The sequence below is a fragment of the Myxocyprinus asiaticus genome, chromosome 34 (assembly GCF_019703515.2).
Source record: "Myxocyprinus asiaticus isolate MX2 ecotype Aquarium Trade chromosome 34, UBuf_Myxa_2, whole genome shotgun sequence".
NCBI lineage: Eukaryota > Metazoa > Chordata > Actinopteri > Cypriniformes > Catostomidae > Myxocyprinus > Myxocyprinus asiaticus.
Genome location: NC_059377.1, coordinates 24202847 through 24229408, shown reverse-complemented (window position 1 = coordinate 24229408; position 26562 = coordinate 24202847). Strand labels below are relative to the sequence as shown.

The window sequence follows — 26562 nt, the reverse complement described above, 5'->3', positions numbered from 1 at the left end:
CACGGACTTTAAAGGGAATAAAAATGCCATGAACACCGCTGCCTCTCTCCCGGATGAGCTAAATACATTTTATGCTCGTTATGAGGGAAATAACACCGCCCTCGCGGAGAGAGCCCTCGTGGCTGAAGCTACAGAGGTCAGTTCACTCTCCTTCTCTGTAGCGGATGTAACCCGATCCTTCCGACGGGTGAATATCCGCAAAGCCGCGGGCCCAGACGGCATTCTGGGCCATGTCATCAGAGCGTGCGCGAACCAGCTGGCTGGTGTTTTTATGGACATTTTCAACCTTTCCCTCTCTTTGTCTGTAGTCCCCACATGCTTTAAAACATCCACCATTGTGCCTGTTCCAAAGCAATCAAAAATAACTTGCTTAAATGACTGGCGTCCTGTTGCTTTGACCCCCATCATCAGCAAATGCTTTGAGAGACTAATCAGAGATTACATCTGCTCTGTGCTGCCTCTCTCTCTTGACCTGTTGCAGTTTGCTTACCGCAACAACCGCTCCACTGATGATGCCATTGCATCTACAATACACACTGCTCTCTCCCACCTGGAAAAAAAGAACACTTATGTGACAATGCTGTTTGTAGACTACAGCTCAGCATTCAACACCATAGTGCCCTCCAAGCTTGATGAGAAACTCAGGGCTCTGGGCTTAAACAGCTCGCTGTGCAGCTGGATCCTGGACTTCCTGTCAAGCAGACGCCAGGTGGTTAGAATAGGCAGCAACATCTCCTCATCACTGACCCTCAACACTGGAGCCCCACAGGGCTGTGTTCTCAGCCCACTACTGTATTCCTTGTACACACATGACTGTGTGGCAACACATAGCTCCAATGCCATCATTAAGTTTGCTGATGACATGACGGTGGTAGGTCTGATCACTGACAATGATGAAACAGCCTACAGAGAGGAGGTGCACACTCTGACACACTGGTGTCAGGAGCACAACCTCTCCCTCAATGTCAGTAAGACAAAGGAGCTTGTGGTGGACTTCAGAAGAAAAGACAGAGAACACAGTCCCATCACCATCAATGGGGCACCTATGGAGAGAGTCAGCAGCTTCAAGTTCCTGGGTGTCCACATCACTGAGGAACTCACATGGTCCATCCACACTGAAGTCGTTGTGAAGAAGGCTCATCAGCGCCTCTTCTTCCTGAGACAGCTGAGGAAGTTTGGAATGAACCGCCACATCCTCACACGGTTCTACACCTGCACTGTAGAGAGCATCCTGACTGGCTGCATCTCCGCCTGGTACGGCAATAGCACCGCCCACAACCGCAAAGCACTGCAAAGGGTGGTGCGAACTGCCAGACACATCATCGGAGGTGAGCTTCCCTCCCTCCAGGAAATATATACAAGGCGGTGGATCATCAGAGACTCCAGCCACCCGAGCCATGGGCTGTTCTCACTGCTACCATCAGGTAGGCGGTATCGCAGCATCAGGACCCACACCAGCCGACTCCATGACAGCTTCTTCCCCCAAGCAATCAGACTTCTGAACTCATGATCTCCCACGATCAAAATACATCAGCACTGCACTTTATTACCCTTACTCTTATATCTCACACCGGACTGTCATATATTATATTATTATATATTATATTCTCTCTTAACAACTGACTATCAACTGACAGCCTGAATGCCAATACAGTACAATACTGTACATTCTATATATACTTTTTTATATATTTTTATTTTTTATTTTTATTGAATAATGTGTATCTATATAGTGCGTATTGTATACTGTACAGTGTATGTTATTATTTGTATATTGTTGAGTGTAATTATGTGTATATCAGATGTTTAAATTGTGCTGTGTTAATTTGTTGTTATTGTAAATTGGTATATGTCTCATCACTGTCACGACTGCTACGTTGATCGGAACTGCACCCAAGAATTTCACACACCATTGCACTTGTGTATATGGCTGTGTGACAATAAAGTGATTTGATTTGATTTGAATCATGAGAGAATTGTAATTTTTGGGTGAACTAACCCTTTAAGCAACTCCCCAATGATTGGAAGTACAGTCTAAGACCCTCATAAACAAGGGTGTCCATTTAAAAGTATGAACCAAATGACCCCTGCAAGACAGCCAGCCTAACATCATAGCTAAAAACTTTCTTTGAAAGGTTCCCTTTGTATTCTCTTTTTAGCTAGACACAAAACTAATGCTTTTCTCATCTCTCCAAAATGCACAAAATTAACTTTTCATATGTATAAAAATATAAGGACATCTCATCTTAATCCAGGAACTTTGACACAATCACAAAACTTACTTTACTGTAATTTTATTTTACACATAATCTATGCCAAAGTGCCTAGAACTCTCATGATAACCTGATAATAACCCTAAAAATTGTGGTATAATGACATGGTCATGCCTTACCCATGTTCTAAAATCAGTGAATTAAACATAGTATTTTCATGTTTTCTAACTAGCACATTGAATATTCATGAAAGTATGTCATATTAACTATCATTGAGTTTCATTTTTCATGTCTCGAATGCTAATCAAGGTTATGTTATTATATATACTTTAGCGTATTATTGATATTACAATACATGATTAAAACATGCTCTTTTTTTGAGCTGGAGACTGGAACGATTTGAGAACAATGCTCATAAATCACCTTTGAAAAGGGAGGGAAAGAGGTGACCATGTGACATAGCAAAAGACACTTCTGATTGGCACCTTTGGGGCACGGCCAAGCTCAACTCAAAATCTCCCCACCTCGAACAACAGTGTTCTTCTCCTCTCCGGGAAAGTTCTCTGTGTCTGAAACTGCTTACGGTCAGTGTATGTACTGTATTTGATGGAGGATGCACTGATCTGCTGAAAAAACAGTATGTTCTTTTAGGTATGCATGTGAGTAATAAGAATAGATTTCGGACATACTTCATCCGGGAAGTTGGCATCGTCTCGTGACCCAAATATATGATGTAATAACAACAACTGAAAAAATTATCTGCTTTGGTTTTGTTAAACAAGCACCATTAAAGCACAAGGAACACTTATCTTGGTATATATAACACTTACAGTTAGAGGCATCTGCCTCGTGATTCAGCGCTGTTCCTTTAAACCCAGTGTTTTGAATGTGATGTCGCCTCAACTCCCGAGGGATTATGGGATTGTTGTGTCCAGTCGATCCACACATAAATTCTTGCTGAATGAATTACGTTAATATGTAAATCTGTTTGCGTTTCTGTGACAGCTGAAGAGCGTGATCCCCCTAACGAATCAATAAACAAGGAGGAACATACATTATTTTGAATTCGAAATGAAAAACATAAGATTTTATGTAGAAAGTGTTTTAGAAAGTAATTTAAAAATAATTAGTAATGGGATGAAAATGAAATTACATTTTCAATGAAGTAATCTGTAAATTCAGTAATCTGATTACATTTTTAGACAAGTAATTAGTAATTTGTAGAATTACTTTTTGAGTAATTTACCCAAAACTGATTATAAGTTTATTAACTTTGATAAATTCTGTAATTGTTGATAAATGATGAACAAAAACATAAAACTAAAAATAAGAAGTTTAGGCTTATAAATGTTAGAAAAAAATAAAATGCTAAAAATAATATTAAAAATAATAATAAATGGCTAAAATTACCTATTTTCTTCTCAGAAATCACAAAAACATCAATTTAAGAGTATTGGTACTGGTATTAATATCGGCAATATTGGCCTTGATTTTTACTGGGTACCAGATTGAAAAGAAAATAAGGGGTATACACTGAGTATTTAGCAGGGACCACTTCTATTAAAATGAATGGGAGAAACTGAAATGCCCAATGGCCAACAGATGTAGAAAAGGACGTCTGCCTTACAGATAAAAGAGTCAGTAACCTTTTATATAAAGACATCGCCTGTCAGTCAACTTGAGAAAGCGCATGCGCATAAACCAAAGTTTTTCTAGCAAGTCAGTCCACTGTCGGCCATCTTTGGAATGCTCTCAGGAGGCTATTTCCAGTCATACCAGCGCAGCTCCTATCTACTTGAATGGGGAACGACTGAAATCTCAAAACATTATTGGTCAAGAATACGATCAAAGAACGTATTTCAAATCAGCAATAAAATTTGATAAAACTGGAATTATAAAATGTGCTTCTTTACCTAATATTACGCTAAAACACACAATTTTCCTGGCTTGCATAGCTAATGTGCCTGTGCCTTAGTGAGCTGATTGACAGGCGATGTCTGTTTCTAAAAGGTGATAGGCCATTATCACATCCCGTGTGTCATCACATCCGGCTCCAAATAGTAGCGGAACCAAACATCCGGCCATCGATCTGTCTATGGACGATCGCAGTTTTTCTTAATAAATGTAGCCAACTTGGATGCACTTGGCAGTAAATATCAGTCGTTTAATTGTTTCTTTGGAGTAACTCAGCACTTCACCATGTGTTATCTAGCACTTTAATGAGTAACAGTATCTGAGCAAGGCGATTATCAGCTAGTGATGGGAAGATTGGATCATTTTACTGACTTGAATCTTTGAGTCTCATTCAGCAAAATGAACGAATCTTTATTCAAATCATTTCGTTCATTTGAGCAGAATTAAATTAAAATTGTACATTTTCAATAGCCAAATATTTGATTATAGTCCCAATAAGGAAAAATTGATAATACAGCCAAGGACAATTTATGAGAAACAGAGATGATTAGTTCACCTGTTGAATGTGAGAGGTGAACTAATAATTTCTGTTTCCTGTGTGAGCAATGCATAGCGTATACGTCTGTCACGTGACAAAAGAACGAACGACTCGGACCAGAAGACTATGGCTGTCTCTTTTGCAAGGCTGCGTCCTCCAGAGGTCGCATTTGTCCTTGAGGCTTTCTCGTTTCAGAAAAGCGAGTAGGACACTTCGAATGCAGCCTTCTTTCACGGGAATTCGGAGGATGCATGAGGTGTATCCTTCGTGGGCACTCACAACCCCCAATTATTTGCTTCAGAGGAAATATAAAAATAAATAAATAAATAAATAACGCCAATTTGCCCGTAAATATGATGTTCAAACGCAAGGAATGTTAATTCCCAAGTTGAAGTACCTCAGTAGATGGGTGCAGAGTATATAATATGTATAATTATATTAATATATAATTAAAATAAAGTATTAGACTAAAAGTACACCTGTAAAATCTCTCTACATCATTATAACTCTCCTAAAATTTACCTCATACATTCTCTTCTAAAAGGACTTTGTTCCCTTCTCACTCAAAGCGCTCGGGCTTGTTAAAGAGTGGCGTGCTGTCATAGCAACCATGTTAGGATCTGTTTCCATTCGTCCTACAAAGGCCGACTTGTTTAAAAGAGGACACTCGGTATACTGCAGCCTTCCAAACGAGACACAGTCACAGACTGCAGCGCAAGTTGTTTTGATTCTAAACTTCTTTTCTACACCCGTTCACCTTTAGGCGCCCAGAGCTCCTTGGCTGGGCGTTCCAATTTCTCCCATCCATTTAAATAGAAGTGGCCCGTCTCTGCTAAAGAATATCTGGCATAAACTGGCAGCTTGAAATAGCGGTTTTTATAATGATCTGAGCTAAAGAAGCACAAGTTATGATACCATCTTTTTCAGATTATACTGCTGATTTTGGTAGATAGGAGCTGTACTTTTATGTCGCTTGTTCACAAAGAAAATAGCTTGCCCGGGTTCGTTCCAAAAATGGTCTCCGAGTGGACTGACTTACCTTGAAAGCACTTTGGCATCGCCCATCACCAACGTGCTCAGTAGGTTGCCCCGCCCTCATCACAAGTATCTATAGCAACATCAAACGCAAAGGCTGGTGTTTGTTTGAGTTAAAACACTAAGGAAATATCGGCAATGAACAGAAAGATAATTAAAAGCCTCGCCGAAACGTTATGCAAACAAGTCAAACATTGTAGGTATCTAAAACCTTTTTAAGTCTATTACAGTTTGGAATGACAGTTGATATCGATATTCTTTTTAGAAAGTTTGATAGCAACTGTTACACAGTTAGGTCCTGCCTTTTAAAGTGAGGACTTACGGTAAATAACTTTAACTGTCTTTCTTTCTGTAATGAGTAGCCTAATAACATCAGTGAGGTTTTCATTATTTTAGATTCAGTCTTCTGGCAAGCAGGTTAATACTGTGATCATGCTGTAGTCAATAGAACAGAGGCGGAGTGTCTAATAAGAGTGTTCAACGGTCTGCTGGAAGAGCAGGAGGAGAGAAGAGCAGGTCATGGACTGGACCGGGTCAAGTTTCGAAATATACTGCACAATACATTCGGGATGACTGACGATATGATGATGGATAGAGGTAAGATCATGATCTGGGTGAGGACGATTAATTAGTGGCCTAGTCTGGACACTGCAGTGATCCATAGTAGCCTAATAAGTAGTACAATATAATAATTATATAGTGTGATGAAGGCATTTTTCTTAAAATTAGGTAGGTGAAAGTTGTCACTTTTTATTTTTTTTAAATGAATTACAATATTTGTTGGCCAAAACACTGGTTTGATATTTGTGTACTACACCTTTAACAGTTTTGCGTTTTTACAATTGTTTTACTATTTAATTTCACAATACCAAGTTTAAATCTTTCTCCCATAATCTCTTAATTTGAAGCTCCGTCCCCCAGACTCTGAATTAACAGGGAGTAATACACTGATGCCTCGATGACCTTTTCCAAAAGCAGTAATCACTACTTCCTGTATCTGCCGCTTTAGGGGGGTGTATGCTACTCCCAAAAATAGTACAGAGCAGGTGGCACAGCTGTAAATACCTAAAGAACTGAGATCTGGGAATCCTAAAATTTTTAACCAAATTTTCAAAGGATCTCAACACTCCACTCTCATATAGGACACTGAGCGTTTTAACCTCCCTCACAATCCACTCTGACCAGCAGCAAGGGGACTTATTAATACATAATTTTGGGTTCAGCCATATGCTCGAGGCAACATTTAAATAAATGTCAGAATTAAACACTCTGGACACTTTTGTCCATACCGGGTGCAAATGCGAGATAACGGGGTGTAACTTAACTTCTCCGGTTACTTTAATAGAAAGGCTTTGCAATGGCACTCTAGGGTTCTTTTTTACCACACTGAGCATTCTGCGGTGTGCCCTTTGAGTCATCTTGGCTGGACGGCCACTTCTAGGGAGAGTAGCCACAGTACTAAATCGCCTTCATTTATAGACAATTTGTGGACAGATGAATATCCAAGCTCTTCGAGATAACTTTGTAACCCTTTCCAGCTTTATGCAAAGCAAAAATTCTTGATCGTAAGTCTTCTGAGATCTCTATTTTGTGAGACATGGTCTACGTCAGGAGATGATTCTTGTGAATAGTAAACTTAAAATGTTTGAGTTATTTTTATAAGTTGCTCTAACCCACACCTCAGAAAAATTATTACTGCATTTTCTATATTATCCTTTTGTGCTTTCAGTTTTTCGTGCATTTGACAAGGACAATGACAGCTATATAAGTGTCAAAGAGTGGGTTGAAGGTCTGTCTGTCTTCCTACGTGGGACGTTGGAAGAAAAGATTACATGTAAGTTCTCTATATTTACACTTAAAGTGACGAGCATGATGGTTACTTAATGTCATGTCCTATGTCTCATGTATATGCAAAGACTGTTTTGACATTTACGACCTAAATGGGGATGGATACATCTCACGGGAGGAGATGTTTCATATGCTGAAAGACAGCCTCATTAGGCAACCCACCGAAGAGGATCCAGATGAGGGCATTAAGGATCTTGTGGAGATTGCCTTGAAGAAAATGGTATTTCTATATGCATGTCAAAAAGAAAAACACTTTATTTCACAATAGGAATGGACCTTCACATTAGTGCCATATTTGAATTTTTGAAAATGTGAAAATGAGGCTGTGAGTGATAGACTTACAGTCTCTTCATTAGAGTGTACTGTGTAAAGTTTCAAGTCATATACTCAGCACCTCACATTTCTCCTTCACAATGACTTGTTATGGGGCCATAATTCATGTATTCTATATAAATAATAAATGAGAAATAAGCATAATCCTTTAATGTACTTAAAAGTAATGGAATTAATTGAAAGTCAGTAAATGTAATCTGATTACAAGAATTAAAAATGTAATGTATCACACTACTTTTTTTGACTAAAAGTAAAGTAACTAATTTGTAGTTGGATTACACCCAACACTGTCCAAAAAACTTTAAACAACCCATCAAAGCCTTGTTTTTATTCCTGTCAAGAATCAGATATGGAGGACAATGAATCAAGTTCATATTATACCATTAAGTATTAATGCCTTACAAATTGTTCTATACAGGATTTTGATCATGACGGGAGAGTTTCTTTTACTGATTTTGAGAAGACTATAAGAGATGAAAACCTTTTACTAGAGGCTTTTGGCAACTGCCTTCCAGATGCCAAGGTACAAACACAAGCAACTACCTTGCCTAAGCAGTTACATACTTGTGCGTGTGCCTGTCGAAGGCCAGGCCCTAAATTTTTTTATTTGTTTTGCAGAGCATACTGGCATTCGAAGAACATGCATTCCAAGAACCACATGAACACTGAAATGCATCATTGAATTTTACATGAAATAGAAATGGTTTGTCAAACATTGTGTCTGAAACTGAAATAAATATCCAAAATATTATTCAATGTAAGACTATATGATGAGTTGCAGAGGAAATCAGAATTTTTGTATTAAATTCTCCTGCGTGGCTTTGCAGTAGTGGTCTTCCCTTGTATAGGTTTTACCTCTGGTACAGATGCAACCTAAAGAAAAGAACAAAAATGATCAACATATTGCAATATCAGGGTTGCTGCAGAGTTCTTAAAATCAAATTTAAGACTTTAAGACTGTTTTCAAGACCTGGACAAATAAAATTAATACCATATCCCCATAACAAAACAAACAAACAAAACAAATTTCAAAATAAATCATGTATCACAGACTTTTACTTAACAGGTAGGGGCACACATTCAACATGGCCTTAACATTGTTTATCAGTAAAACAGGGTAGGCTATATGCAAGTTTAAAATACTCAAGACATGTTTTCCACACACACACACACACACACACACACACACACACCACACACTAAAATTGGTGATCGTCACTACTTCCAGGTGCTCATTCAAACAAATAAGGGATATAAAATGTGCCCTCCTACAATAATCTACAACGTATTACAATATAAACAATTAAACGTAAGCATTGTCATATTTCATCAACACTATATCATCATCATTAGCACTGCAACTAACTATTATTTTGATAATCGATTAATCTAACGATTATTAGAACGATTATTCAACTATTCTGCAATTATTGCAACGATTAATCATTAGCTCTTAATTGATTATTCAGCTTGTGCCCAGACTTAAAAGGTTGTATTAAACGTGCTTACTAACAATAAAGAGGACAAAATCATCTTTTAAAAATACCTCTAAATGACATTCACTGAAATGAAAAAGGGAAAATAAGTTTAATTCAGAAAAGAAATTCACTGCAAAAAATCCTATTGTTCAAGTGTTGTCTTGTTTTCCATTTTAATTTGTCTAAAAATCCTTAAAACAAGATACATTTACTTGAGAAGCAACATTAAGATATTTAGACTTGCTTTAAGAAAATGTATCTTATTAAATATAAGTGTATTTTTTCACTTCTGCGACTGCAGTAAAGACATAGAAGCGGCGCTGACTGCACAGAGAACATGATCTGCTTCCTTATTATCTGAACTTTATTGAAGCTATAACGCATTAAATATAACTGTTTTAAAGATGCTCGACACGCACATTTTGCTTCAGTGGAGCAGCAGTTCCATCTCCACTTAATCCACAACAAGAGTGCTTCTGTATTTACTTATTTTGTATTTTTGCATTATAATTCCCTCATACTTTGCAATCTACATCACCTGAAGTTGTTCGGAAAGTTTAGAGTGCATCTGGACTGTGAGCTGTGTAATTCTTCCTCTCCTCAGTCAGGTGCGAAATGCAGTGCTGCTCTCACGTGTCATCATTAGAGTTTAATGTGATCTCATGCTACGTTAAATGAGATCAAACGACTACTCGACAACGGAAATTTTTGTCGACAATTTTTTACTGTCGACTTTGTCGATAACATCGACTAATATTTTCAGCCCTAATCATCATCATTAACAGTTGGTCATTAGTAAATTGCTTGTCATAATTTCCGATATATCTTAATGATTGTGAACTGCTCTGCAACAACTGAAAACACTCACAAGCCCCCGCATGCTTGGAGAAAATACAACAGTGCTGCATTTTCACTCTGAAGGATGCAGCACATGCATTTAATTAAATCGCATTCTTTTGAAGTTTGATAATCACATTAGGTCATATCACAATTCCTGTTTTTCTGCCCCCAAATTTAAGACCTCTTTAAATAAAAATTAAGACTTTTGTTGTATCATTTAAGATATTTAAGACTTTTTATGACCTTAATTTTGGAAAACTGGATTTAAGGGTGCTTTCACACTAGCACTACTGATGCGCAACCGAGTTTGAATAACGTCAAAAAGTTTGGTTAGTTTGGGTGGTGTGAACACTGTTTTCCGAACTCGGGTGCACACCCGCGAACCACACCCGATTCCACTTGAAAAGGTGGTCTGGGGTATGGTTCATGTGAACTCCAGTGCAGTTCGCTGCTAATATGAACGCAATCGTACCAAATCACGGAAGTGAACCCTTATTGATGACGTATAATTCGCGTCTTCACAGGCTCCCGTTCACAATTATTATGGTTTAATGAATTTCTCATACCAGCTTGTGTCCAAATAAATCACCTTCAGAGAGCAGCTCACATTCTTCACTCTTGCAACGCATCCGCTGGATCGCGGCAGACAAACGCTAATATTCTTCACATCATTGCACATTCAATGCATCTGTGGCAGACAAACATAACTGTCATTTTGTGCATGTAAAGTTTTGGTGGTAAATCCAAAGAGATGAATAATTTAATAACTCAGCGAAGCTAATGTCTTGTTGAGTTGTTGCCTAGTTAAAGTAGTAAAGAGCGGCCACTTGTACTTACGTTGATGACGTAATCAGACCACGGTTCGGACCCCAAAAATATTATGTGAACAGAGACCAGCGGGGGGAGGGGGAGGGGGAGGAAAAGAGCTCTGGTTCGGTCCAAGCAATTGAACCAAGTGTGAAAGCACCCTAAGGGTGTGTTCACACTTGTAGTTCGGTTCTCTTGGTTTGGATCAAAAAAGAAAATGATACATTTAGTCCTGGTTCACTTAGCGTTCACACTGGCATTTTTAACACCAAACCTAACGATACAAAACAAAAAGGCATCAGGAAAAAGTCACAACCTGATTGGACAGCTTTTATGACGTATATTTTGCAATGGAATTTGTTGAACATCCAAAACAATGTTGGCTGCTGGGCGAAATGCGCTCGTTAGATTTATATATGTATATATGGTGGTATTTTTACCAGCTGAGAACAAACGAAGAGTTAATAAAATGTGTAAAGGAGTCAAAACAGCGCCAGAAATTCCTCTGTTGCACACACAAACGAAGATATGCTGCAAGGACGGCTGACGGTGGTTCTGACGCCTGTAGCGAACTGTATTGGGCAACATAGCTCCTATGATGAGAAGAACCAGGTATGCTTGAGGTCAGTATTAGGCAAATTACTTCCTGTTTTTGGTCCGTTTAGACGTCTTTGGTCCATGTTGCATTCATATATCAATCGAACCACACCAGAATTCGTTTGGAAGCGGACCGAGACCCACTATTCAGGCAGTCTCGGTTCGCTTGTTTGGTGCACACCAAGCTTCGGGTGGCAGCGTTCACACTTGTTCAAATGAACCGCACTAAAGAGCAATCGCACCAGAGTTAGTTTTAATCGACCCAAACCTGCCAAGTGTGAACACACCCTAAGACATTTTAAGACATTTTAAGGATCTGCAGGAGCCCTGAATATGCCTTCATGTGGAATTAAACACCTGTACATAGTGGGAATAAAACAAAGAAACTAACCTTTGACATTGTTTGACGGATTAGATTGGCAGTTAAATTTAATGAATTATCCTCCATGTCCACTTTGGGCAGTTCTGGTAGTTTTGGACCAATCATTGGCTCATTTTTGTCCACTTCAGTCAAAAATAATGTTTGTTCTTCTAATTTTCTTTTTCTGCTTTCTAAATGTGTAGTCCTTGGCATAAATCTAACAGATGGTTTAAGGTTCTTATGCTTTTGGCTTAAATCTCTGCCTTGAAAAATGCTTGAAGATGAGCAGGGTGTAATCTGTTTTGCAGTATCTGGTACCGTAGGGCTGAAATGGTGCAGAGAGCCCATATTATCCTCTATAGGTAATGTTCTTTCAGTTGTCCTCTGCAACTGTAATGGATGTTTATGGGGAAGATCTTCCCTAGGTGGCAAAGACAGCAAGGGAAAGCCCAAGTAGTCCGAGTTTACATTTTCCCCTGTGGGTTTTTCATAGTCTTTCTGGAACTCAGGTACAGAAGCTGCTGGTGTGTCTGTTCTTGGAAGCTCTGCACTCTCATTTTGTTGCTGATCATGTTGTTTTGCTAAAGAAAAAAAAAAAAAAAAATCACATAAGACACATGGATTGACTACAGATGTTCAGAAAGACACTTAATTAGGCCTCTTTTCTAAGTACAAATCAGATGTAATAAGAGAATAAAAATTCTGTCATCAACTACGCCGTTCCATACCGTATGACTTGCTTTTTTGAAACACTGTAAGTGGGTCTTTTGCAGAATATCCTGGCTGCTCTATTTTCCAAGTCTTCTGAGGCCATAAAATAGCTGTGTGAACAGACAAAAATTTAAGTTGCTATTCACTAAAAATCTTCCCTTTACGGTAGCTGTCAAATCAAATATGGTGCCATTGAGTCAGTGATGGTTGGTTATAAGATCCGAGAGAACCACTAGCATTTTATGTCAAATAGCATCTGTGCGGGGCCTGGGTAGCTCAGCAAGTAAAGATGCTGACTACCACCCCTGGAGTCGCAAGTTCAAATCCAGGGCGTGCTGAGTGACTCCAGCCAGGTCCCCTAAGCAAACAAATTGGCCAGTTGCTAGGGAGGGTAGAGCCACCCAGACTGAAGCGAGTCACTGCGCCACCATGAGGACCTAGAGCGCACTGGGAATTGGACATTCCAAATTGGGGAGAAAATAAAAAATATAAAAAGCACCTGTACACCATTTTTGTAGTCCATACAACTTTTATAGTCCATTTCAGAGTCTCTGCAGAGGGAAAGAATTTTGGCTAATTTGAAATAGCATGTATGGTAGTATGCTATTACGAAAATGAACTTTGGAATATAGTGCATCATGCTGCATCTTATGGACTACATTTATGATACATTTATGATGCTTTTATTGTTATTTTGGAGCCAAGACCCAAGTTTGACAGTCCAGTACTTGTTCACTTTCATTAACCACTTTTACACTATCGGGCCAGTGCGAGTCAGGGCTATCTACTGGCCTGCCAGGGCCAATAGCCTCAGACCTCGAGCTGCAAGACCAAAACTGATCTGCGTTCCCACCATCGGGCCAATAACTCAGCAGCAATGCCCAAAAACCCACCCTTAATACGCCACTGTGGTGCCAATGTCACACACCCCGCCCATTTCACAAGCAAGAGGGAAGCTCAAGCTGAGGTATCATGTTATCTAGAATATAGAGTTTATATCAAATATAAACGGCAAGATAAGTTAGATAAGTTAGCGTTGACAACTCACAGACTGTAACTCCCATGGTGTCACGAGTGGTCTCTCCACTAACAGTGGGACGATGTCCCAGCATGAAAGTTCACCAAACCATGAAAAGTGCCTTTCTTTAGGCACCACTTTGTCCATTGGGACAAACTTGTTTTAACGTATTTGAACTGTGCCCGCATTTTTTTTTTCCCAAACCTGTACTGTTGTGGGCTGGATACACAACCACAATCTTTGACATTGAACCCTCCTCAATCTCCGGTTGGCCTTGTTTGGCTCAAGGGTAATCGGTGGGCCAAAGGCCATTGGCAGTTAGCCCTGAGAAAGCCACGAAGAGACACAATGAAGCCCCAGAAGTGACAGCTGGAACAAAACTGGCCAATGCATTCACTAGCACGACCTCATATGACCCGATACTGGAAACATGGCTGTTATGTGGATAAGAGTAGGCATGATGTTCTTTATCATTTTTTTTTTTAAATATAAATATATATATATATATATACACACATACACACACACACACACACTATATTGCCATAAGTATTCGCTCACCCATCCAAATAATTGAATTCAGGTGTTCCAATCACTTCCATGGCCACAGGTGTATAAAATGAAGCACCTAGGCATGCAGACTGCTTCTACAAACATTTGTGAAAGAATGGGTCACTCTCAGGAGCTCAGTGAATTCCAGCGTGGTACTGTGATAGGATGCCACCTGTGCAACAAGTCCAGCCGTGAAATTTCCTCGCTACTAAATATTCCACAGTCAACTGTCAGTGGTATTATAACAAAGTGGAAGCGATTGGGAATGACAGCAACTCAGCCACGAAGTGGTAGGCCACGTAAAATGACAGAGCGGGGGTCAGCGGATGCTGTGGCGCATAGTGCGCAGAGGTCGCCAACTTTCTGCAGAGTCAATCGCTACAGACCTCCAAAGTTCATGTGGCCTTCAGATTAGCTCAAGAACAGTGCGTAGAGAGCTTCATGGAATGGGTTTTCATGGCCAAGCAGCTGCATCCAAGCCATACATCACCAAGTGCAATGCAAAGCGTCGGATGCAGTGGTGTAAAGCACGCCGCCACTGGACTCTAGAGCAGTGGAGACGCGTTCTCTGGAGTGACGAATCACGCTTCTCCATCTGGCAATCTGATGGATGAGTCTGGGTTTGGCGGTTGCCAGGAGAAAGGTATTTGTCTGACTGCATTGTGCCAACTGTGAAGTTTGGTGGAGGGGGGATTATGGTGTGGGGTTGTTTTTCAGGAGCTGGGCTTGGCCCCTTAGTTCCAGTGAAAGGAACTCTGAATGCTTCAGCATACCAAGAGATTTTGGACAATTCCATGCTCCCAACTTTGTGGGAACAGTTTGGGGATGGTCCCTTCCTGTTCCAACATGACTGCACACCAGTGCACAAAGCAAGTCCATAAAGACATGGATGAGCGAGTTTGGTGTGGAAGAACTTGACTGGCCTGCACAGAGTCCTGACCTCAACCCGATAGAGCACCTTTGGGATGAATTAGAGCGAAGACTGCGAGCCAGGCCTTCTCGTCCAACATCAGTGTCTGACCTCATAAATGCGCTTCTGGAAGAATGGTCAAATATTCCCATAAACACTCCTAAACCTTGTGGAAAGCCTTCCCAGAAGAGCTGAAGCTGTTATAGCTGCAAAGGGTGGGCCGACGTCATATTAAACCCTATGGATTAAGAATGGGATGTCACTTAAGTTCATATGTGTCTAAAGGCAGATGAGCGAATACTTTTGGCAATATAGTGTATATACACACACAGTTTACATAGTCAGAAGTTTACATAAACATAAGTGAAAAAGTCATTAAAACTCATTTTTTAACTACTCCACAGATTTAATATTAGCAAACTATAGTTTTGGCAAGTCGTTTAGGACATCTACTTTGTGCATGACAAGTAATTTTTTCGAACAATTGTTTACAGACAGATTGTTTCACTTTTAATTGACTATATCACAATTCCAGTGGGTCAGAAGTTTGCATACACTAAGTTAACTGTGCCTTTAAGCAGCTTCGAAAATTCCAGAAAATGATGTCAAGCCTTTAGACAATTAGCTTCTGATCTACCTTCAAACTCAGTGCCTCTTTGCTTGATATCATGGGAAAAACCAAAAGAAATCAGCCAAGACCTCAGAAAAAGAACTGTGGACCTCCACAAGTCTGGTTCATCCTTGGGAGCAATTTCCAAACACCTGAAGGTACCACGTTCATCTGTATAAACAATAGTATGCAAGTATAAACACAATGGGACCACGCAGCCATCATACCGCTCAGGAAGGAGAAGCATTCTGTCTCCTAGAGATGAACGTAGTTTAGTGTGAAAAGTGCAAGTCAATCCCAGAACAACAGCAAAGGACCTTATGAAGATGCTGGAGGAAACAGGTAGACAAGTATCTATATCCACAGTAAAATGAGTCCTATATCGACATAACCTGAAAGGCTGCTCAGCAAGGAAGAAGCCACTGCTCCAAATCCGCCATAAAAAAGCCAGACTACAGTTTGCAAGTGCATATGGGGCAAAGATCTTACTTTTTGTAGAAATGTCCTTTGGTCTGATGAAACAAAAATTGAACCGTTTGGCCATAATGACCATCGTTATGTTTGGAGGAAAAAGGGTGGGACTTGCAAGCTGAAGAACATCATCCCAACCGTGAAGCATGGGGGTGGCAGCATCATGTTGTGGGAGTGCTTTGCTGCAGGAGGGACTGGTGCACTTCACAAAATAGATGGCATCATGAGGAAGGAAAATTATGTGGATATATTGAAGCAAAATCAAGACATTAGCCAGGAAGTTAAAGCTCGGTCACAAATGGGTCTTCCAAATGAACAATGACCCCAAGCATACCTCTAGAGTTGTGGCAAAATGGCTTAAGGACAACCAAGTCAAGGTATTGGAGTGGCCATCACAAAGCCCTGACCTCAATCTGATAGAAAATTTGTGGGCAGAACTTGAAGAGTGTGCGAGCAAGGAGGCCTATAAACCTGGCTCAGTTACACCAGGTTCTGTCTGGAGGAATGGGCCAAAATTCCAGCAACTTATTGTGAGAAGCTTGTGGAAGGCTACTCAAAATGTTTGACCCAAGTTAAACAATTTAAAGGCAAAGCTATCAAATGCTATCAAAGTGTATGTAAACTTCTGATCCACTGGAATGTGATGAAAGAAATAAAAGCTGAAATAAATCAGTCTCTCTACTATTATTCTGACATTTTAATTTCTTAAAATAGTGATCCTAACTGACCTAAGACAGGGAATGTTTTCTATGATTAAATGTCAGGAATTGTGAAAAACTGAGTTTAAATGGATTTGGCTAAGGTGTTTGTAAATGTATGACTTCAACTGTATGTGTGTGTGTGTGTGTGTGTGTGTATATATATATATACACACACACACACACACACACACACACACACACACACACACACAATACTGCAATTAATGCAGTATCCGGTTTTTGCACTTCCTGGAACTTCACTAATGTTTTTCCCCAATTCCTGTGGCTAAAATAGAAGTATATACATTTCCAGATGGCAAACTGGACTCGACTCCACATCAAAAAAGATGGAAACTGATTCTGTGGATCAGTGCACAATTGTTTATTATGGGTGAGGCATGTCCTGGGCATAATGAAAACAGGAGATTTACTACAGTATCCACAATAAGTGTCCCACTTTGCGGGCGATGAAAAAGGGGAAAAATCCACAAAAAAAACAAAGCAAGAATCTAACCACATGGCAAGCAAGCAGTGACCAGCTACACACAAAACTCCAACCAATCGCACTTCCGCTAGCCAAACGGAAATTCCGCCCATCTTGCGAAATACAGTGGATATATTGTGGATATGGAGAATGTAGACTTCACCTGTAAGCAGTAAGCCAGGTTTGTATCTGTATGTATAGTGTCTAATAATGCATTGGCAATGAACACTTATGTTTATCTTGCCAATAAAGCTTGATATGAAGTGAATCTGCCCATCTGATCCTATTATTAAAAAAGTCCACTCGAAAATGCCTGCATATTTATCCCAACTTTCATTACAGCATGTCCACTGATTTTATGGCATGTAAACATATCCTTGCATCATAGATTTATACATGTAAAAATTTGTCTAATTAAATCTATTTTTAAAAAACTGAACATTTTAACATGTACATATTAATTCAAATAAATGATGACTAACCAATTTCTTGCAAGTTCTTTGAGAAGTATAAAGTCAATACATTTATGATAGAAAAACTGTTATATCTTTTTTATTATTATTACCGATTCACAGCCCCAAAAGAAAAAAAACAAAACAACTTTTGTGTTTGATGGAAGACAGAAAGTCATACAACATGAGAGTGTGTTAATGATTTTTCATTTTTAGGTGAAATATTTGTTTATGGGATCACAAATTAGTAGAAAACCTCTACAAACCTCAAATATCAAACCTTACATGCTTTTTGGCTCACTCTGTTAACGAATCTCTTCCTATCCTGTAACTTCTGCCTCGTCTCTTCCACAGTTTCATACTCGGGTGCATAGCAAATATGCAGCTGTCCCCCAAAGAAGCTCTTTTCATCTGTATGTCGTTTAGCTGCCCTGCAAAATTACATTTGGAAACATAAGTGAAAAATCACAAGTGGTGATAATACTTGCTATCACAAGCTCACTTTATAGTCTACACTTACCTTGCACTTGTAAGCTTTTGGAATTTGAATAAGTAGACTTCAGTGAACTGCTCTGCTGGATACTCATCAAGTACTCTGTATTCCTCAATCACTCCATAGAGAGCAAAGAGCTGCACCAGCTCTGTCATCACTCCTATGGAAGGCACTCCTTGCACTAACAGGAACCGAGACTCCAAGTTGATTGTATAAACCTGGAATCAGAGATTCAGCCATGTAAATACTATTTTAACTTTTTTGACTGTCTCAAAAACTCAAGCTGACTTCCTAGATAGTACTTTTTGGGATCCTATTGATTTCTGCCTAGTAAAGTAAGCTAAAATAGTCGAGTACTGGCGCGCGCACACACACACACACACACACACACACACACACACACACACACACACAAACGAGATATAAAAAGAAAGTTAATAAACAGACCTTAACAGCTTTGTGGCGTCTTCCCTCTCTGTACTTTAAGCGTGTTTGAGCAACATTTTGTTGCTCATGGTGTTTATATACTTTATGTGTAACCCAAACAGACGGGTTAGCTACTGCACTGTCCATTTGTGTTGTGTGAAGTCAGCGACCAGCATTCAGATTTACAAAATACAAGTCTAGATTCAAAACACAAGTCTATATCGTTAATGTTTGCAAATCGAAAAGATAGTTAATTTGATATATTAATTTACGATTAAGTAAATTATTATCATATTGTAATAAATTATATTACTAGATTATAAACGAATTTACTGAATCATTTATTAATAATTATTAAATTATAAATATATTGAAAATGTAGATTAATTTCAAATTAAATTGGCAGTTTAAATACATTTACATTTATTGTATATATTGTGTCTGTTATACTGCCTACCATACGGTAGTTTGGTATGATCAGCATTCAATAATAAATAAATAAATAAAAAATAGTAGGCCTAAAACATAAATTGTATTGCCCTCCACGGATCGATTGTAATATTATTTTCAATAATCATGTAAAGTATTTACAAAATGACCTAAACATCTTAAGGAACTTACATTACAATTGAATATAATATACATGGATCTATAATGACAAACAAATGAATAAATCCTACAGGTGTACTGGGAATGATTCCTTTCTTGGACTTCAGCTGCATGGTGCAGCATACCACATACAAAAAAAGCTAAAAAAAAATAAGCTAAAAAAAAAAAGTCATGTTTAGACACTTTCTAGAGCTGGCTATTCTCCCACATTGGATTTATAGGGGAAAATGGCCTTATACTGAAAGGACAAATGCTGAATGTGTCAGCCTGAATGGCAAATGCTAGATCTGGTACCTCTAACCACCTGGCTAATAGCAGATCTACGGGCAAGCATCTTTATTCTTTATTTGGACCAGGTCCCAACAAAGTGGTTGCTTTAAAAATGATTTAGTTATAATTTCAGTGAGTCTTAACACTTTATGACAAATTTGCTTTACATAGTATGTTTAAATATGTCTACTGGAAACAAGAAACAAGTTTCTGCCTTTATCACAGTTAACAACCTGATAGCAATTCATGTGGGTCACTTAGGGTCTATTTCATGTTCACATGTGGTACTAAACTATTAGTCCTATACAAGGGCGTAGGTTTGATTTTGACATTGGTGGGGACCTAAAAGTAGTCCCCAATGTTATAAGTTAAAGGTAACTAATGACTTCAAGGAGGCAGTTTAACAGAGACTTAACTTTAACTTTAGTCTGTCCATAGTGCAATCATCAACATCTCTCATACATCAGCACCAGAGTACATATACATAATTTATGGAGAGTGTCCAGTTCCACTTACAGGCATAACCTGGTATTGTAGTCCACGTAACCAATAATCAAGTACCGTAATCACCGAACACAAGAAATTCTTTACTCAAATTTGTCAGCTGAATGGAACTTTGAATGACACATTTTAATTACTCCTACCTTTTGAAACCAGTGATCCGTAAATATGTATTTACACCTAAAATTAAAAAATAGCATTAATTATATCCACACCCTTAATACACACAGCTCAGTGTCCACTGTCTTGTTCCTTGCTATTTGAAGAAGCCAAAAACATACCTTTAACAAAAATGAACTGTTGGTATATTTGTTTCACATCAATATTGTCCAGTCTGTCCTGGTGGACATGGCAAACAGCAATATTGTTCAGACTCTGAACAAACAAATATCTACATTTATTCTTATAATCACGCTGTTACAAGCCTAGGCCTCACCTTTGTCCCTGCCTCTCTTCCTGCTCTGTCTGAGCTACCTGGCAGGACTGCTTCTGTCACCTGATAAAATAACACCTTGATGCATGCCATATGAACAATGAGACAACAACATGTGCCTACTCAAAGCTCTCATTTCAAACACACATTGATGAACCATACAGTACATCATCAGCCTAACATTTGTCACAATACTGAATCTCACTATTAACATATCACCACGTCATTGTTCGACCTCACCTGTGACTGTCTCGTTTGGAAGGCTTCATGCTAGGTAAGACGCGTCCTTTGAAGGCTACAGTATACCGAGTGTCCTCCTTTAAACATATCTCGTTTAAACAAGTCAGCCTTCGTAGGACAAACGGAAACAGAACCTAACATGGTTGCTATGACAGCATGCCACTCTTTAACAAGCACGAGCGCTTTGAGTGAGAAGGTAACAAAGTCCCTCTAGAAGAGAATGTATGAGGTAAAGTTTAGGAGAGTTATAATGATGTAGAGAGATTTTACAGGTGTACTTTTAGTCTAATACTTTATTTTAATTATATATTAATATAATTATACATATTATATACTCTGCACCCATCTACTGAGGTACTTCAACTTGGGAATTAACATTACTTGTTTTTGAACATCATATTTAAGGGCAAATTGCCGTCATTTTATTTTGTATTTTTTATACATTTCCGTTGAAGCAAAGAATTCTGGGTTGTGAGTGCCCACTAAGGATACACCTCTTGCATCCTCCGAATTCCCGTGGAAGAAGGCTGCATTCGAAGTGTCCTACTCGCTTTTCTGAAAGGAGACAGCCTCGATGACGTATGCGGCCAACAAATGCGACCTCCAGAGGACGCAGCCTTCCAAACGAGACACAGCCTCTCTTCCTGCTCTGTCTGAGCTACCTGGCAGGACTGCTTCTGTCACCTGACTTGGTAGAATAACACAATGATGCATGCCATATGAACAGTGAGGGAAAACATTTATGGCTTAGTTAAGTATTATTACCATTATTGTTGACTCTAAACATTAGCAACTGTGAAAATATTTACTCGTAGTAGAGAACGAGATCTGTTACCCGTTTGTGTACCACAAATTCTGACGCTGCCTCTCTGGGCCAGGATGCTCTTGTAAAAGAGATCCTTAATCTCAATGAGACTTTTCCTGGTTAAATAAAGGTTAAATAAAATAAATAAATAAAAACCACAAGACACCGACGGACAACAGTGGTTATATATTTTAATTGTTTGATCAGATTTATTGCTAGGGACAATTCAGTAGTTGCTGGATATTGGCAGGGACATGTCCCTAGCGTCCCTACTAAATTCTATGCCTCTGGTCCTATAGTCATAGCCCATTTACAAAATGAGCAAGAAATAAAAAGTGACACTGAATAATCACACCAAGGTAGGTTATGAAAATTTTATTAAATCACAGATACTTATGCAGGTTTATTTGAGTCGTTGTTGTTAATGATAACAACTAATAGAAATACGAAATTAAAGATATGAAAGAAAAACAACGCACGATAACTGTAGACTACTGTATTTGTATTTGCTAAAATTTGCTCTGTTGTACTCTAATTTTGCCTAATACCTACTTCAGTAAATGCTGTATTCAGGAACACAAAACTAATCAAAACACATATTGCATTTATAAACAGCAAACTGTTACAAAAATCTGAATATTCTAGTTATTACATACTTCGTTCAACGCTGAAACTTAAATACCTTTTGAAAATAATCCTTTAGACATGTTGAACTTGAGTCATGACAGTGGTGTGATAACATTTGAAGTTTCACTGCAACATGCATGTCAGGATAATTTATGAATATTCATGTATGCTCCGCCCACTGGGACCAAATATCTCAGGAACTGAATATATTAGGGGTGTAACGATCCATCGATCTGAATCGATGCATCGATCCAATAACCAACGATCCAATGTTATCGATACAACGCGTAAATATCAATATAGACATTTTTTATGCTTTTGATTAAGATGCACTGTTATTTTAATACTCTAATGTCAGCCACGTCCGTATGCATTTCCGTCAGATGAAGCAACCTTATTACATTAATTTCACTTTATGAGCGCTAAATACGATGTACGCAGGATCTGTGAAGCCAAATTGCACTCTGCTATCTGTATGCGTGCATCAACTGGGCTTCCCACGAAACGCAAGCTCCAGTGACAGGATCAGTGCGTGCACGTACCGGGTGCTCCTTAAAATGTGAGCTCTTGTGACAAATGCAGAGCGGCTCACATGCGCATTCTGGCTTCCATCGATATCGTTGCGCATGCGACCCATTCGAATTTTACATGAGAATTTGCTATTTAAAAGTACCATGGAGCAGTTCAACCATCATGTGAAACATCTTGGTTAGGTACGTAACCTCGGTTCCCTGAGACGAAGGGAATGAGACACTGCGTAGCAACGCTTATGGGGAATACCTTCTTATACGACCTAGTTGAAACCTCTCTACAATAATGCCAATATTCTAATATTGGCTATGGTGTTTGAGCCCACCTGTTTTGGTGCGAAACTGTCTGCTATAAAAACAGGTGCACAAACACCATTTCCTCAGAATTTCTGACAAAGAACAAGGAGTGCATCACTTGTACCTCAAGAACTCTGAGTTTTGTAGTGTGGCTAGCATTCACAATGTCTTGTTCCCTTCGTCTCAGGGAACCAAGGTTACATAGGTAACCGAGACATTCCCTTACGACTAAGTACACTTGACATTGCGCAGCAACGCATATCAGGAACAGAATCCCATCACGCCGCACTACACAACATAACTTCCCAGAGAGGAAACATGATGCCGTAGTCTCGTGGGACGGCAGTGAGTGATCCTCGTGTTTACCAGGAGGGGAGCACTCATAATAATATACAGTGCATCCGGAAAGTATTCACAACGCTTCACTTTTTCTACATTTTGTTATGTTACGGCCAAAATTTATTAAATTCATTATTTTCCTCAAAATTCTTCAAACAATACTCCATAATGACAATATGAAAGAAGTTTGTTTGAAATCTTTGCAAATTTATGAAAAATAAAAAACAAAAAAACATCACATGTACATAAGTATTCACAGCCTTTGCTCAGTACTTTGTTGAAGCACCTTTGGCACCAATTACAGCCTCAAGTCTTTTTGAGTATGATGCTACAAGCTTGGCATACCTATTTTTGGGCAGTTTCTCCCATTCTTCTTTGCAGGACCTCTCAAGCTCCATCAGGTTGGATGGGGAGCGTCGGTGCACAGCCATTTTCAGATCTCTCCAGAGATGTTCAATCGGGTTCAAGTCTGGGCTCTGGCTGGGTCACTCAAGGACATCACAGAGTTGTCCCGTAGCCACTCCTTTGTTATCTTGGCTGTGTGCTTAGGGTCGTTGTCCTGTTGGAAGATGAACCTTCGCCCCAGTCTGAGGTCCAGAGTGCTCTGGAGCAGGTTTTCATCAAGGATGTCTCTATACATTGCTGCATTCATCTTTCCCTCGATCCTGACTAGTCTCCCAGTTCCTGCCGCTGAAAAACATCCCCACAGCATGATGCTGCCAACACCATGCTTCACTGTAGGGATGGTATTGGCCAGATGAGCGGTGCCTGGTTTCCTCCAGACATGACACTTGCCATTCAGGCCAAAGAGTTCAATCTTTTTTTCATCAGACCAGAGAATTTTGTTTCTCATGGTCTGAGAGTCCTTCAGGTGCCTTTTGGCAAACTCCAGGTGGGCTGTCATGTGCCTTTTACTGAACAGTGGCTTCCGTCTGGCCACTCTACCATACAGGCCTGATTGGTGGAGTGCTGCAGAGATGGTTGTTCTTCTGGAAGGTTCTCCTTTCTCCACAGAGAAATGCTGGAGCTCTGTCAGAGTGACCATCGGGTTCTTGGTCACCTCCCTGACTAAGGCCCTTCTCCCCTGATCACTCAGTTTGGCCAGGCGGCCAGCTCTAGGAAGAGTCCTGGTGGTTCCAAACTTTTTTCATTTACGGATGATGGAGGCCACTGTGCTCATTGGGACCTTCAATGCTGCAGAACTCTTCCCTTCCCCAGATCTGTGCCTCGATACAATCTTGTCTCAGAGGTCCACAGACAATTCCTTGGACTTCATGGCTTGGTTTGTGCTCTGACAGGCACTGTTAACTGTGGGACCTTATATAGACAGGTGTGTGCCTTTCCAAATCATGTCCAATCAACTGAATTTACCACAGGTAGACTCCAATCAAGTTGTAGAAACATCTTAAGGACGATCAGTGGAAACAGGATGCACCTGAGCTCAATTTTGAGTGTCATGGCAAAGGCTGTGAATACTTATGTACATTTGATTTTTTTTTCCGTTTTTTATTTTTAATAAATTTGCAAAGATTTCAAACAAACTTCTTTCACATTGTCATTATGGGGTATTGTTTGTAGAATTTTGAGGAAAATAATGAATTTAATCCATTTTGGAATAAGGCTGTAACATAACAAAATGTGGAAAAAGTGAAGCGCTGTGAATACTTTCCGGATGCACTGTATGAACTATAGTCATATAGTATGAATGAACTCCTTATGAACCCAGTTGGGAAGGGAGTTTATTTATAACGAAAGTGCTTGTGACTTTATAGTAAATTATAACGGCCTGCATGCAGGCAGTTGTGTAAATGATGGGGAGCCCATACTTGAAGGGAGGGGCAAAAGTATATATATTTGGCCAATGAATTGCAAGTCCTCTAAACAGTTTTGAGAGGACCATCCTGCTGCAAAGCATGTCTTGTAAGGACACACCATTCATCCAGGCCTATTAGGAGGCCATGCCTCTAGTTGAGTGTGCTTTAACACCAATTGGGCAAGTCTTACACTGCGACTCATAAGCCAGGGCAAAAGCATCGACAATGCAGTGAGAGAGCCTTTGCTTGGAGATGGAAATTTCTTTTGTGCGTCCTCTATAGCATATAAAGAGCTAATCAGACAGTCTGAACTGGCAAGTACGCTCAACGTTTGCAGTTCCTGCACAGGGTATAACAAATTCAATGAGTGTTCCTCATCCAAATTAAATGGAGGAGGGAAGAAGGCCTGAAGGTGAACCACCTGCGCTTTGAAGGGCGTGGTTAGGATCTTAGGCACATAGCCTTTCCTGGGTTTGACAGTGGCTCTTGAAAGTCTGGGGCCAAATTTCAGACATGAATTGTCAACTGATAGTGCATGCAGTTCATCTACCTGTTTTACTGCGGCCAGAGCCAGCAGTAGTGCTGTCTTAATGGAGAGCAAGCGCAAATCAACAGAGTCCAAAGGCTCGAAGGGGGGCCCTGCGAGAGCTTTGGTACTAAAGTTAAGTCCCAAATCATCTCCCTTTTGGAACTTTGATTAAATTATGCTTGCCTATAGAGGTGCCGGCTTCATGTGCATGATACGCAGCAATAGTTGCTACATACACTTTGAGCGTTGATGGGGTGAGTCCTGCGTCTAATCGCTTTTGAAGAAATATTAGAATTTCATATATGGGGCAGTTTGCTGGGTCTTTCCCATGTAAGAGACACTTATCAGTGAACACCTTCCATTTTAGCATGTAGAGGCATCTCGTGGATGGTGCTCTGGCCTGTAAAATGGTGTTCATGACTGAATGCATCAGTTCTGGCACTTCTAGTGTGCCCTGTTCAGGGGCCACACATGCAGGTTCCACAGCTGAGGCTGTGGATGCCAGATTGTGCCTTGCGCTTGAGAGAGGAGATCCCTAGCAGTATTTCCCATGGCGAGCTGTACAGCATCTCCATCATTTCTGGAAACCATGGCTGGTTGGGCAATTTCGGCGCTACTAACAGAACCGTTTCCTTGTCCTCTCTGACTTTGCATATGACAGAGTGAATCAGGCATACAGGGGAAAACGCATATTTGCGTTTCGCCGGCCATTTGTGTGCCATTGCATCCGCTCCCAGCGGGGTTTGGGACTTCGAGTACCAGAGGGGACAGTGGGC

At 39.8% G+C, this 26562-nt stretch overlaps 2 protein-coding genes across 6 annotated transcripts; one reads left to right on the top strand and one right to left on the bottom strand.

Annotated features, from left to right (window-relative positions):
- The first annotated feature begins 5797 nt into the window (after positions 1–5797).
- Positions 5798–8626, top strand: clxn (calaxin). 2 transcript variants are annotated; one of them, XM_051671138.1, is made up of 6 exons: positions 5798–5896; positions 6142–6297; positions 7430–7534; positions 7617–7768; positions 8300–8404; positions 8500–8626. In XM_051671138.1, the coding sequence occupies exons 1-6, from the start codon at positions 5839–5841 to the stop codon at positions 8548–8550; spliced, it is 627 nt and encodes a 208-aa protein (XP_051527098.1). In that variant the 5' UTR covers positions 5798–5838; the 3' UTR covers positions 8551–8626. The 2 variants fall into 2 exon arrangements, with proteins under 2 accessions (XP_051527098.1, XP_051527097.1); XM_051671137.1 differs by having other exon boundaries at positions 8300–8563.
- On the bottom strand, positions 8548–21089 carry LOC127425298 (RNA-binding protein 48-like). Of its 4 annotated transcripts, none has more exons than XM_051671105.1 (6): positions 20846–21089; positions 18394–18584; positions 18159–18304; positions 12693–12785; positions 11995–12545; positions 8548–8754 (listed from the first exon to the last, which is right to left on the bottom strand). In XM_051671105.1, exons 2-6 carry the CDS (start codon positions 18519–18521, stop codon positions 8683–8685), a joined length of 990 nt encoding a protein of 329 aa, XP_051527065.1. In that variant the 5' UTR covers positions 18522–18584; positions 20846–21089; the 3' UTR covers positions 8548–8682. The 4 variants fall into 4 exon arrangements, with proteins under 4 accessions (XP_051527065.1, XP_051527063.1, XP_051527064.1 ...); XM_051671103.1 differs by lacking the exon at positions 20846–21089 and adding an exon at positions 18814–19013; XM_051671104.1 differs by lacking the exons at positions 12693–12785; positions 20846–21089 and adding an exon at positions 18814–19008.
- Positions 21090–26562: the final 5473 nt, after the last annotated feature.